General features: G+C 48.6%; 3 protein-coding genes across 5 annotated transcripts; 1 reads left to right on the top strand and 2 right to left on the bottom strand.

The window, feature by feature from the left end:
* Nucleotides 1-89: 89 nt before the first annotated feature.
* LOC147204571 (uncharacterized) lies at nt 90-3,733 on the bottom strand. 2 transcript variants are annotated; one of them, XR_015100911.1, is made up of 6 exons: nt 3,406-3,733; nt 1,873-2,396; nt 1,123-1,246; nt 866-1,005; nt 427-625; nt 90-310 (listed from the first exon to the last, which is right to left on the bottom strand). XR_015100911.1 is itself a non-coding variant. In XM_086111150.1 (5 exons), the coding sequence occupies exons 1-5, from the start codon at nt 3,614-3,616 to the stop codon at nt 578-580; spliced, it is 1,047 nt and encodes a 348-aa protein (XP_085967276.1). In that variant the 5' UTR covers nt 3,617-3,733; the 3' UTR covers nt 90-577. The 2 variants fall into 2 exon arrangements, 1 of the variants encoding a protein (XP_085967276.1); XM_086111150.1 differs by having other exon boundaries at nt 90-625.
* Nucleotides 3,734-5,151: 1,418 nt separating this feature from the next.
* Nucleotides 5,152-8,822, bottom strand: LOC147204570 (uncharacterized). Of its 2 annotated transcripts, XM_086111123.1 has the most exons (5): nt 8,405-8,814; nt 7,580-7,918; nt 6,827-7,113; nt 5,609-6,058; nt 5,152-5,507 (listed from the first exon to the last, which is right to left on the bottom strand). In XM_086111123.1, exons 1-5 carry the CDS (start codon nt 8,580-8,582, stop codon nt 5,385-5,387), a joined length of 1,377 nt encoding a protein of 458 aa, XP_085967249.1. In that variant the 5' UTR covers nt 8,583-8,814; the 3' UTR covers nt 5,152-5,384. The 2 variants fall into 2 exon arrangements, with proteins under 2 accessions (XP_085967249.1, XP_085967248.1); XM_086111122.1 differs by lacking the exon at nt 5,152-5,507 and having other exon boundaries at nt 5,907-7,113; nt 8,405-8,822.
* A 607-nt stretch (nt 8,823-9,429) lies between these two features.
* Nucleotides 9,430-12,248, top strand: LOC147204569 (uncharacterized). The gene is made up of 2 exons (XM_086111131.1): nt 9,430-9,639; nt 10,903-12,248. Exons 1-2 carry the CDS (start codon nt 9,558-9,560, stop codon nt 12,111-12,113), a joined length of 1,293 nt encoding a protein of 430 aa, XP_085967257.1. The 5' UTR covers nt 9,430-9,557; the 3' UTR covers nt 12,114-12,248.
* Nucleotides 12,249-12,258: the final 10 nt, after the last annotated feature.

The following is a 12,258-nucleotide window of genomic DNA, read 5'->3' as shown; positions in this document are numbered from 1 at the left end:
GAATTACGCCCACACAACAAATCCGAGTTCAACCAAGGTTATTGAGGTTACGGTACAGTTGGCATTTTTTGGGATAAACGCAAAAAACAAACATAGAAACCTAATTTTAATTAAACAAAACAAGTCAAAGTTAAGTACATAATGACAAAGGAAAGCCCCAAACTATTATAACCCTGGACAATTTTATTTAAAAAAAAAACTGAACTAGCAAGACCGGTGATGAAGGGGAGTTGACTGTATTGCTCCCCGCCAGGTGCTGCGGCGCTGATGTGCTGCGTGCCAAATTTGTCAATCCGCTGCCACAGGTTCTCTTAAAAAAAAAAAAAAAAAAAAATTAATTTTACTTCAGTTCATCAATAACAAATCAGTCCACGACTTGCCAGCAAATCACAGCAAAAACAAAGCGATAAAAAGATAATGACGTGCCAGAAACGGGTGCCGCCGCCCGTTGCGATGTAGGCTCAGGTCAACACCTTCCGACTTGCGCCAAATTTGGGAGACTGCACATTCTCAACGTCGTGACGGCAAAGCGCCGAGGAAGCCTGCCCGCCCGCTCCGTCCACGACGGCTTCCGTTGTCACTCCAGCTCGTTCTTGATGGTTTTCGGGCCCATTTCTTTGACGGTCTGAAAATGAATCCCAGTTGAACCAAAGAGCAAACCCCGATGCTGGCCGTCAACTCGAGTCGCTTCGCAACACATAGTAGCTTGGCTGATCGCGGATAATTTTTCTTCAGTACCACATCTTGGAAGTTTCCTATCCGACTCAAAATGAAAATGACATATCGCGTGTTGAGCACAACTACATAGCTGAATGGAGGAGGAGCAACAAAGGCATATATTCTTTATCCTCGATTGCCTACAAACCTTCCTGCTTGGCAAAACGTAGGACGGCTCAAGGGTCCGAAGCAGTTGGCGAAAGCCGTCGCTCTCCACGATGCTTAGCGGCTGTGACTCCTTGATAATGAAATTCAGAACCGCCTGGTCCAGCGCGTGCTTCCTTGAGGCTTGATGGCGACCGATCAAATGATCGCGAGAGAGGGAGGGGGGGGGGGGGGGGGGGAAGAAAAAAGCATTCGGTGTTAATAAAGCGAGCAGGAGAACGTCGTCAAACGTCCGCATACCCGCAGTGATTCTGGGCGGGTTTGATTGCTCGTCGTGTTCGTGCTTGGCTCTGAAATGTCTCAGCATGGAGGAGGTGCTTTTGTTGACGTACGACAGCTCCGTCGAACAAATGCGACATTTCACCTGCGGAGAAAAAAAAAATCGAAAAGGAATCATTTCAACCGAGAGTCACTCAACTTTTTCAGCGGGGGGGCGGGGGAGCACTCATGTACGACTCATGCCAAGTGCGACCAATTTGACAGACGTGATTGGAATAAAGTTGCTCAAATTGCCATCACAGGAAATCGCAATGTCCCAGCACAGCTTGAGCGGCGCCCAATTGAAACGTAAGGCTGACTTTGAAATGGATTTCAAATCCGTTTGATCGAGTAGAAACGGAAGAGGAACCGGATGAAACGACGAATCTGATAACTAAACGAAGCGTTTTGATACATTGTGCAATTTAAAATCATCTCCAGCCTCGGAATTTCAGCCTCTCAAAATAAATATTATGCTCAGATTTCTGAAGTCTCCCATGACGCCGGCCAAAAAAAAAAAAAAAAAGAAGAATACAAAAATATCTGTTCTTAGTTTGGAAACGAGAGAACGACATTGCTCCTGATTCATATTCAATTTCTGTTTGTGGATTTTGTCAATTTGAAATAATGGGATGGAAATGATTCCTTTTGAAAATCCAATTCATTGCGAACATTCACCAAAAACATCGATGACCGAAACAATCGTTAGTTGCAAATCGAAAAAGCCGAGACCTTCATAGACGACACGAGATCAAAATGGTCCCAGACGGCGGAAACCTTTCTTTTCCTTTCAAGGTCCGTATCGCAATCGAAAGTTCTGGGAGTCTTTTCGTAGTGCGCCTCAGCGAGCGGGGAAGCGGCAGCCGTCTCGGCCGCGGGACTTTTAGCTAAAGCGACACGTGCGCCGACGTGAGCTTTGCCTCTCAATGCTCGCAGCGTGTGCCGATGCGTCGGCGCCGTCTCGCCCGTCGCTTCTTCTTGCATGTCGTCATCGTCGCTATTCGACAGCGGAGCTAAAAGGCGGTCGGGTGCTCGTCCTTCGAAGGCGTCTCCCGTCGCACTGAGATGAGGAAGCTCGGACCACTCGGGTGCTTCGTTTTCAGGCTCGGCGGCGACGGCGGGCGGCGGCAAGTTGCCGATGTGAAAAGCCTCCTCTTCCTCTTTAGCGTTGAACGCGTCGTCCCCGTCCAAAGCGGACGCCCTCGACTGCGACCGGAAGGAAGGCTCTTGCTGACAACCAGTCAGTGGCCGGATGTCTGCGGGACGTAAGCGACACACACGCACACACAGTTTAGCTCCATTGTAGAACAACCGGTCCCCTAGGACTACCTTCAGGGGTGACATGGTCCTTGGGTCGGACTTATGATTTTGAAAATGTCCGTTCTATCTCCCCCCCGACTGGAGTCTGATGAATATTGCATTCGTGGAATGAAAATTAAGCCGAAAATCTCAACCCGTATTGTTTTGTGTTTTTTGTTATTGTAAAGTGTCCTTGGGTGTCTTGAAAGCCGCTTATAAATAAAATGTATTATTATTATTATCCCGGGGGGGGGGGGCTGCCATTTTGTCATGTACTGTCAACTGCTGTCGAATAAAAATGACGTCAAAGTCGAAGGTCACGGCTCACCCGCTCTCGAGGTTTGGTCACGTGAGAGGTTGAGAGGAAAGCAATTTCACATGTGCTGTATGATGTACACAGAGCAGATTTGACAATCAAGCTGACTTGTTTTTTTTCTTTTTTTGACTTTTGACGTGACGTTCGCAAGTCGATCCCGTGGGCACTTTGATTTCATTACATTTAGCCGCTGAACTGCTGTGTCAATGTTATGTTCTCAACACATTTTAAGTTGCATGTTTTGCCGTCTGTGACTGCGGTTTTTCTTAAAAGAGTCGTCCCGATTTTGTGGTTGGAGTGGCGTATCGTCTACGGCGCAGGTGTCAAACTCAGGTCCTGGTGGGCCGCTGGCCCGCATGTTTTCCAAGGCTCCCCCTGTTGCAACACACCTGATTCGACTGATCAGATCATCAGCGAGCTCTGCGGAAGCCTGACATTGAACCTGTTCATTTGAAACAGGTGTGTTGCAACGGGGGGAGACTTGGAAAACACGCAGGGCAGCGGCCCTCCAGGACCTGACTTCGACACCTATGGTCTACGCTAAACGAGATAACTGCGAGGCCTCGTAAAACACTCGCCGTTGACGTTATGCTGCGCGCGTCCTTCTTAGAGAACTCAAATGTTGCGATTAAGAAGCTCAGTAAACAGACCTTCGCCTCGTAGCATCATTTGAGACGCGCTAACGGCTTCTCGTAGCATCATTTGAGACGCGCTAACGGCTTCCAGTTGTCTTCGCTGTCGCTCGTTCTCTTCTCTCGCTCGACTAAGTTGCTCCTCGTACGACGCGATTGTTTTCTCAAAGAGGCCGAAGATTTCGTCGGCGGCCGCAATGAGTCGCTCCCGTACCAACTCTTTCAACATGTTCACGTTGAAGACAATTCACTTGAATCCTGAGCTTTTTTTTCCCCACGCGAAGCGGTGAATGCTGTGCAATTGCTAACTTCCGCACTTTTCTTCTCCGAATCTTGACGTTATCGGCGGGTGACAACTGTCGTTTATCGCACATTACCGCCACCTAACGTCACACCATTGTAACGGCAGCACCGAGCTAACGTCATCCCACGATTCCATCCTTCCATCCATCCATTTTCTGAACCGCTTTTATCCTCACAAGGGTCGCGGGACGTGCTGGAGCCTATCTTAGCGGTCTTCGGGCGGTAGGCGGGGGACACCCTGAACCGGTTGCCAGCCAACATCCGTTTTCGCTGATGCACAATCCAGTTTCCGAAAAGTGGACTTGGAAGCAGTTGGATTAAATACAAAAAACATCATTCAGGCAGGCAAGGCAGATTTCGTTCAGCCACGATTTGACTTTTATTCGGAGTTTTTTTTTACATATCTGTGTCCTTTTGTACACCAATCGAATCGAAATATAAAAATTCAAAGCCGTAATCAGAAAGGGCGATGCACATCACATTTGAAAGCCCAAATTTTGTCTCATGAGAAATCATTTTGTGCTCGAGGCTAACGTTTTTTTTTTGTTTTTTTTTAATGGACAGGAGTGCCAGTTCATTTGCAGGTGAGCTCCAATCATTTGTTGATTGATCACTGAAGTGTGAATCGACTCATTTAAAGTCAAATTTGTCGATTGGTCCGAGCTGGCTTCTGCCCGGACGCGAAATTGAAAATTAAATAGTCACTTTTTCGGCCTAGTCGATCCACGACTCCACAATTGATTCTGGGGAAAATGTCCCGGCTGATTCAAAGCCATTCTCTCGTTTCAACGAAGGGTAACCGGTTCATACCGGCTCATTGTTCTAAAGTACGATTTTCGTGTGTCAAACCGTATTTGACATTTAAAATCAACGCTTAACCACAGAGTGAACAACTATCGATTGTGTATGATCATGTGTCTCACCATACATGATGAGTAAAGCCTTTCCCACAAACTGAGCAACAAAAGGGGTTTTCTTCTCATGTGTCGAACCGTGTCGGACTTTTTGACAAACTCTTTACCGCAAACGGAGCAACTCAAGACTTCTTTGCCCGTGTGTATTCTCAAGTGTTTCACCAGATGGGCCTTTTTAGTCAGCTTCTCACCACAAATTAAGCAACTCCAGGGATTTTTCCCGTCGTGCGTTTCTGTGTGTTTGACCATATTGGACTTTTTTGGTGAACCTTTCGCCGCAAACAAAGCAACTGTAGGCTTTTTCCTCCCGTGCGTATCGTCCTGTGCGATTCCACGCTCTGTTTGCCGGAGAAGGCTTTCCCGCAAAAAGGGCAACTGAAGGGTTTTTCTCCGGTGTGCGTTCTCGTGTGTCTGATCCGATCCGACTGCTTCGCGAAGGCTTTGCCACAAACGGAGCAACTAAAGAGTTTCTCTCCCGTGTGGCTCAGTAGCTTTACGACAGTTAATGACGGTCAAAAAGATGAAGCCCCTCCCCCCCACCCCAAAATAGATTAAGATATCCTTTATTTGTCCCGCACTGGGGAAATTTACAATTTGATGACAAAATGACCAGAATGTACATCGACGACGTTGAAATACAACTTCAAAAACATTAAAAGAAATGACGAGGTTTCTAAAATAACTGAAAGGCAATAAATATACGTATATATGAACAGAGGTTTTTATCCTGGATTGAAAAGCATTTACACTCGGGGGGCAGACTTCACTTCCGGTGGCAGCTTATTCCGTTGGTGTGCAGCAGCAGAGCGGCGCGGAGGTAGCGGATTTTCCCATGTCCAAGGGACGCAACTTGGCAAGTTGAGCATTCATTCCAGAATCACACACGTACGGGGCGGAAGAGTTCTGGGAAAAAAAAAAAAAAAAAAGAATCCGGTCAGGTCACAATTCTCAATAGCGTTTGCTGAAGATCCTTCAATTCCCCCCCCCCCCCCCCGCTCACTCACCGTCTCCGACTTGAGCTCCCCGCCCTCACCAACCAGGACAGCGTTGCTCGGCTGATTTCGTGCTATGAACTTTTGAAGCCAGCCTTGGGACGCTTCGAAGTCCTCGATGCCCAGAGAGCGCGCGATGGAGCTCGCCTTCTCTCGAATTCGCGGTCCGGTTAGCGGGAGGCTTTGAGCACGACAACGGTTAAACCAATCCAGGACACGCTCATTGATCCCGCTGTATTTCGTCCGTCGGGCCACGAGCAATTTCCTCTGAGCGGGTAAACGGCCGGAATCGTACCGAGCGAGAATCGATTCCTTGTTTCTCAACGTCTCGTAGATTTGAGTCTTTCCCACTCGGATCGTCTCCTGAATCTCGCTGACTTTGAATCCCGCTTCGCTTAACCGGATGCATTTCACTCGCTCTCCCACGGTCAATACCGTCCTTCTCCGTTTGGACGCCGTCATCTACGGGACGTCAACGTAAATGAATCAAATTAAAATCTTTCGCCACGACAGTCAACCCCCACGCCAAGAAACGGTCCCTTTAACGTTGGTCGCGTTTAGCCGACAAGTACGTTCAAAGCTATTTCGTATCCGCCGGAAATGTTTCCCCGCTCGAGCGTGTCCGACGGCTTTGCAACCTCTTTAGCTCAAAGAAGCGAGACATTCATTTTCTCCCGTGTGGACGATCACGTGGCGAATCTTATCGGACAGGTCCGCGAACTGTCTTTCGCAACGCGGGCAGCTCAAGCGCTTTTTCTGCCGGTGCGTTCTCGCGTGTTTCGCCAGTTCCGCCTTTTTGGTGAACGCGACGCCGCAAACGGGGCACGGCAAGCTTTTCTTGCTCGCGTGCGTTTTCATGTGCTTCAACATGCGGGACTTTTGCCCGAAGGGTTTCGCGCAAACGGCGCAACTAAAAGGCATCTCCCCTTTGTGCATTTTTAAATGCGACACCAGGCTCGACTTGTGTTTGAGCGTCTTGCCGCAGGTCGAGCAACAATAAGGGCTTTCGCCGGTGTGCGCTCGCATGTGTTGGCCCAAATGCGCCTGACTGGGAAACCTTTCGGTGCAAAGTGAGCAACCGTAGGGTTTTTCTCCTGTGTGCTTTCTCATATGAATAATCAGATATTGACTGTGAAACGTTTTACCGCAAACCGAGCAGGGCAAACGTTTTTCACGCGCGCGGGGAGTTTCCTTGACGCCGGGAGTCGTCTCGTCTTTAGAGCCCTTCACCCGTTTGTTGGTGTCGTCTCGGTTGGCGCTGCCTGGCGGAGGAGCGAAGAGCTTTTCTGCCGGTGAGCCTTCGGGCCGGTCTACGCGGCGGCGGCGACACCGCCGGCGCCGGGCCGGTTCGGCGGCGTCTTCACTCCCCGTAAAGACGCTTTTCTGCGGCGACTTGCTGACGCCGGGCGGCCCGTCTTCGTCCTGAAGGCGGGGAGGAACTGGAATCTCCCGTTCCTCGTCATCACGGGGGGAACGTGGATCGTGTTCTCCCCCGTGGCCCACCTGCTGCCCGAAGTCTGGAGGAAACGAAACAACACAAAGGCATTTCAGAGCACGCGGGGTCCAAGAGCAGAATCTCAACGGGCCGCACGGGCCGAGCGTAAGCCACCAGAACACATTCCGGACCTAACGCGCGAGTACGCAGAGTTGTTTGGCAACGCAAGAATGAAGACGGAGACAAAACGGAAAGCCCGCGGGACACTCCGGCCCAAATGGCAGATGCTTTAGCTCAGGCGGACTCGGATTTGGATCTCTCGATGGGCCCCCAAAGCGGCATTCCCCGATGAGCGTTTTGACGTGCGATTCCATCTGCCGTTGCTCATAGAACGCGTTGCCACAATATAAGCAACTAAAGGCATTTTTCTCTTTTGTGTTTTATCGAAAGCTTCTTATCAGATGTGTTACGACAAACGGAGCGGGGGAACACGTTTGATATGTTTCGGGAGTTTTCTTGTCAAAAGCACTTCGACCGCTTCGCCTCACCTTCACGCTGCGCGTCGCTCTTTGGCACTTCGAGGTGGTCCGGTGGTGGTCCTTCACACTGGTCTCCGCTTGGATTGCGATGAGGAAGATGTGACCGCTCGGGTGGCTCGTCTTCATCGGCTTCACGGCCCGCGCGGGTGCGAGTCGGTGGCAAATTGCTGACGTTAACCAACACCCTCTCCTCCTTCAGGTCAATGGGCACCTCATGCTCTTCCTCTTCAACGTGGACGGAGAGCAGATCGGCACCTTCCTCTTTAACAAAGGCGGGCGGAGAAATCCTCTGCTCGGAACTGGAGCCCCCCAACTCTGCCTCCTTACAACCAATCAGCTGCTGGACGTCTGAAGTACACAAACAAAACAAACATAGTTTAGATGACGGTCGGACAGATGTGACCTAGTCGTATATGTACATTTCCAACTAAAAGAAAATGTCAGAGGCCACAAACGGTGCTAGCCGTTAACCTCATTCGTCACAAAGTCATTGAAAAAAAATACTCGAGTTGAGAAAGACAACGCTGAACCACGGTGGGCCGTTTTGGTACCATTAAAAATGGCGGCCCAAAATGGCCGACCTAACGGCTGAATGGTTGTTAACGAACAAACAAAAAAAGCCTAAGTGGGGAAAAAAAGTGTAACATCACGTCAATCGTCACAAAAATATGATGTGCAGCATTCGAAAATAACGATCAAATCTTGTTTCTTTTCGATCCCTCTTTGAATCTTTACTCGCGTATTTCTGACGCCGAGGCACCGATATGAATGAATATTTTAAAAAAAAACATAAACGGCGTTAAGTCAATACGATTAATAGGTAGAAGCTCGGACCTTCGAGTCGTACGACAATTTGAGTCTTGCAAACAGCTTCCAGTCGTCGTCGGTGCCGCTCGGTTTCATCTCTGGCTCGACAAAGTTGCTCCTCGTACGACGCCATCGTTCTTTCAAACAGTGCGAAGATTTCGTCGGCGGCCGCAATCATTCGCTCGCGTACCAAATCCTTCAACATTTTCACGCTGGAGAGCAAAACTGTTCAACGAGGACAGCGACACACTTGGAACCTCGGGCTTTATTCACATGCCGCGACCGATACGACGCTAACGTTTGCGTTTTTCTTCCTTTGGTGTATTGGCAGATGGGATGTTACACGTAATGTGCATTACCGCCACCTACTGTGCTGGAGTGTCGTTCAGCAAACGTACTGCATGCACATAGCTAAAAACAACAAAGATAATCAAGTTTTACCATTCCGGTTCTCTGTGGATCGATGTAGTTGAAGTAGATTTAAACCTCACACCATGTCCACTTTGAGCGACCAACACTGAAGGTTTGTCCAAACTCTGGAACTCACTCCCACCCGACATCCGAAATATTGATTCTCTTCCCACATTCAAATCCCATGTCAAAACCTACCTACTTAAAATCGCATACTCAGTTTAAATTCATCTCTTCATCAAAAACGTTCAAGCAAACGTTCAATCTTTATTGCGTTCTAAATGCTTTTCGTTTTATGTCAGAAGCGGAAAGAAGACTTTAAAGGTATCGATTCAGGTTACGTTTTAAGACAGAAGAGTCAGACCATCTTTCATACGATAGAAATGGGCCGATTGTTGAGCACGTTCTTTGAACGCTGAAGCTTTCGTTAATACTGCCGTGAAAGAGGTTGCATGAAAGTTGAAATTCTTCGGTACGTCATGTCAAATTCCTCGTATATTATCAGCCGCAGATTATTAAAAAAAAAAACCCTTTCCGGGTACTTTTTTTCAGGCAGTCCTCAATAGCGCCGCAGAGTGGCAGCCGCGCTTCACCACGGACACTCCGCTGCCGTAAAACCAACAAAGAAGACGAAAGGGCGGAAGTAGGGCTGCCTTGAAAACAACAACGAGACGGCGATCGCATACAATCCGAGTGGAAAACTCATCCAAAAGTCCAACTAGTCGGTACGGCTGCGGCTAAGAAGATGGTCTGAGCGTTTCAGAGGACAATGGCGCTGTACGAGGAGAAGGAGCGACAACGAAAACAATCGGAAGCTGCTGGCGACAACGGCATGTGTTTGCGCGTCCAAGGTCTGTTCCACATCGACATCATTCTGCTGAATGTTAGATCAGCAGCTCATCTCGTCCCCTCCATTTCCCCCCTTACATTCTCTGTCAAGCCTTTCTGTCTGTACGGTGACTTTATTAACAACATTATCCACATCAGAAAGCTGACTGAGAAAACAGCAAGATGCGCCAAAGTGTTTTCGGGGCGTCGGGTGCCTACTTGGAAGAATCGAAATGATCAAACATACTCCGTCTTGGTTGACTTTTTTTGTTTGCCAAAGAATTTCACCAGCATCTCTTCAGAATGTCAACGAATAAAGTATTAATTTACAATTCGGCACATTCAAAAATGATGAAAAAAACACAACTGTGTGTGTTTCCAAGCTGTTGTACAACCGCATTCATATACTGTACCTATTCGGTTAGTGGCACTTGAAATTGTACGACTATCGCATCGTCTATATCGGGATACGCGTCAAATTGTGGTTTATCGAAAAGATGAAGACGGCTAATTATTTGGTGTTCATGTTTAAGGATGCAAAATTAATTTGGTCTCGATGCCCCGTGGGTTGGCTGTAATGATCAACAAAGACTCACTTTTAGAAAACATTCACATTCTGCTAGTAATTCCTATCGTTATTGTTGTTAGTGTTAGATAAGAAAACCTTTATTAGTCTCGCATTGGAGAAATTCCCGATTAACAGCAGCAAAGTTATGAAAGGAAGAAGTAGAACAACAAAATATAGGAGCTGCTGGAAAGGCAGCCACTCTCGCGGCGCCATTTTGAAGTCAAAATAAGAAAAATAACACAACGCAACACATAGGACACAGACAGTCGTGCAATCTTCACCACTTTTCTGCATACACTTTGTTGTCCGAAGCAGTTGTAGATGAAAGGGGAGAGGATCAAAGTGTCCTTTCACCAGTGGATCAGAGACGTCATGCTGAAAATGTGCACGCGTCTGCTACAAGCTAAGTTTTGAAAGCAAACACGAAGCTGTAGCGTCCATTGACGAAAAGAGATGAGTTCACTTCTCCCGTCCCACGTAATCCGCTTCAAACTCCAAGCCGCGACTCCCAGTTCCAAATCCGCATCGGTAAGGGACAAAAAAGAAGTTCTTTTATTATGAACATAATTTGTTAATTAATCGGCACATTTATCAGTTTTCAGGATTGTTTTTTCTGACAAACATCAGAATCAGCTTTTAAAAAAAAAAAAAACCACACAATGGCAAAGCGTCGTTTGCATGGCAGTAATGGAACAACGGACTTGTTTGTGTCCTGCAGACGTCCAGCAGCTGATTGTTCATCGGGAAGAGCTTCCCCCTCAGCTCCAATGGGGCAGCTCCATTTTCAAGCAAGAGGAGCCACAGCTTCTCCACATTAAAAACGAAGACGAAGGGCAGAGGCCCCCACACATCAAAGAAGAACAAGAGGATCCACAGTCCTTTCATGCGAAAGAGGAAGCGAAGGATCCGCTGCCCATCCACGTTAAGGAGGAAGAAGAGGCGGTCCGCATCAGCAAGTTGCCAACAACCGGCGTCTCTGTGGACCGAGCGCCCGAGCGGTCGCAGCTGCATCGTCACGGCGCGCCCGGACACCCCCGCGGGGGGCCGTCCCCGGACAAGCTGTTAGCGCCTCTGTCGGACAGCGACGACCCGGAGGAACCTCTCGGGAGCAACGCGGACTGCCGAGCTGACGGCAAGCAGTCGAAAACGTCGCAAGCGTGTAAAAAACGAGTTTCCTGCTCGGTCTGCGGCAAAGGTTTTGCTCAGCAGCATTTGTACAGGCACATGAGAACGCACACCGGAAAGAAACCCTTCGGTTGCTCCTTTTGCGGTAAAACCTTCTCGACAAAAGACCAAATGGAATCGCACACAAGAATACACACCGGGGAGAACCCTTTCGCGTGCTCGGTTTGCGCGAAGACCTTCATCCAAAAGGCCAACATGATTCGGCACATGAGAACGCACACGGGGGAAAAACCATTCAGTTGCTCGACGTGCGGCCGGGCCTTCGCTCTGAAGGAGCACGTGGATTCCCACATGAGAGTGCACACGAGGGAAAAGCCCTTCTGTTGCTCCGTTTGCGGCCAAACGTTCACCTTGAAAAAAAACCTGGCGCCGCACATGAGACTGCACGCGGGAGGAAAACCCTTTGGTTGCTCTACCTGCGGTAAAACCTACTCGCGCAGAGACTATTTGGAAACGCACGTGAAAACGCATTCGGGAGAGAAACCCTTCTGTTGCTCGGTCTGCGGCAAACGCTTCAGCCTGAAGCGAAACGTGGTGCCGCACATGAGAATCCACACGGGAGAAAAGCCCTTTCCTTGCCCAATTTGTGGCAAAAGATTCACTCTCAAGCAAACCATGGAATTGCACGTGACGATCCACGCCGGAGAAAAAGCCTTCCGTTGCCCGTTGTGCGATAAAGCATTTGCCGACAAGTCCACCATGAAATCGCACATGAGGACCCATGCAGGAATCCCAACCCGTTAAGTTGCTCCCTTTGTTTGGGGGAACAAAGGGGAAGACTTGAACATTTGACAGGAATCCTCCGCGAGCTTCCGAAGCAAAAAGGGTTCACGGAAACGAACCGACTCACTCCAAATTGGAAAAAAAAAAAAGAACGACAAATGAGAAT

Source organism: Hippocampus guttulatus, chromosome 5, assembly GCF_054856545.1.
Source record: "Hippocampus guttulatus isolate MCC_2025c chromosome 5, RoL_Hgut_1.0, whole genome shotgun sequence".
Taxonomy (NCBI): Eukaryota; Metazoa; Chordata; class Actinopteri; order Syngnathiformes; family Syngnathidae; genus Hippocampus; species Hippocampus guttulatus.
The sequence above is the reverse complement of the archived record's forward strand: the minus strand, read 5'-3'. Positions and strand labels throughout refer to the sequence as shown.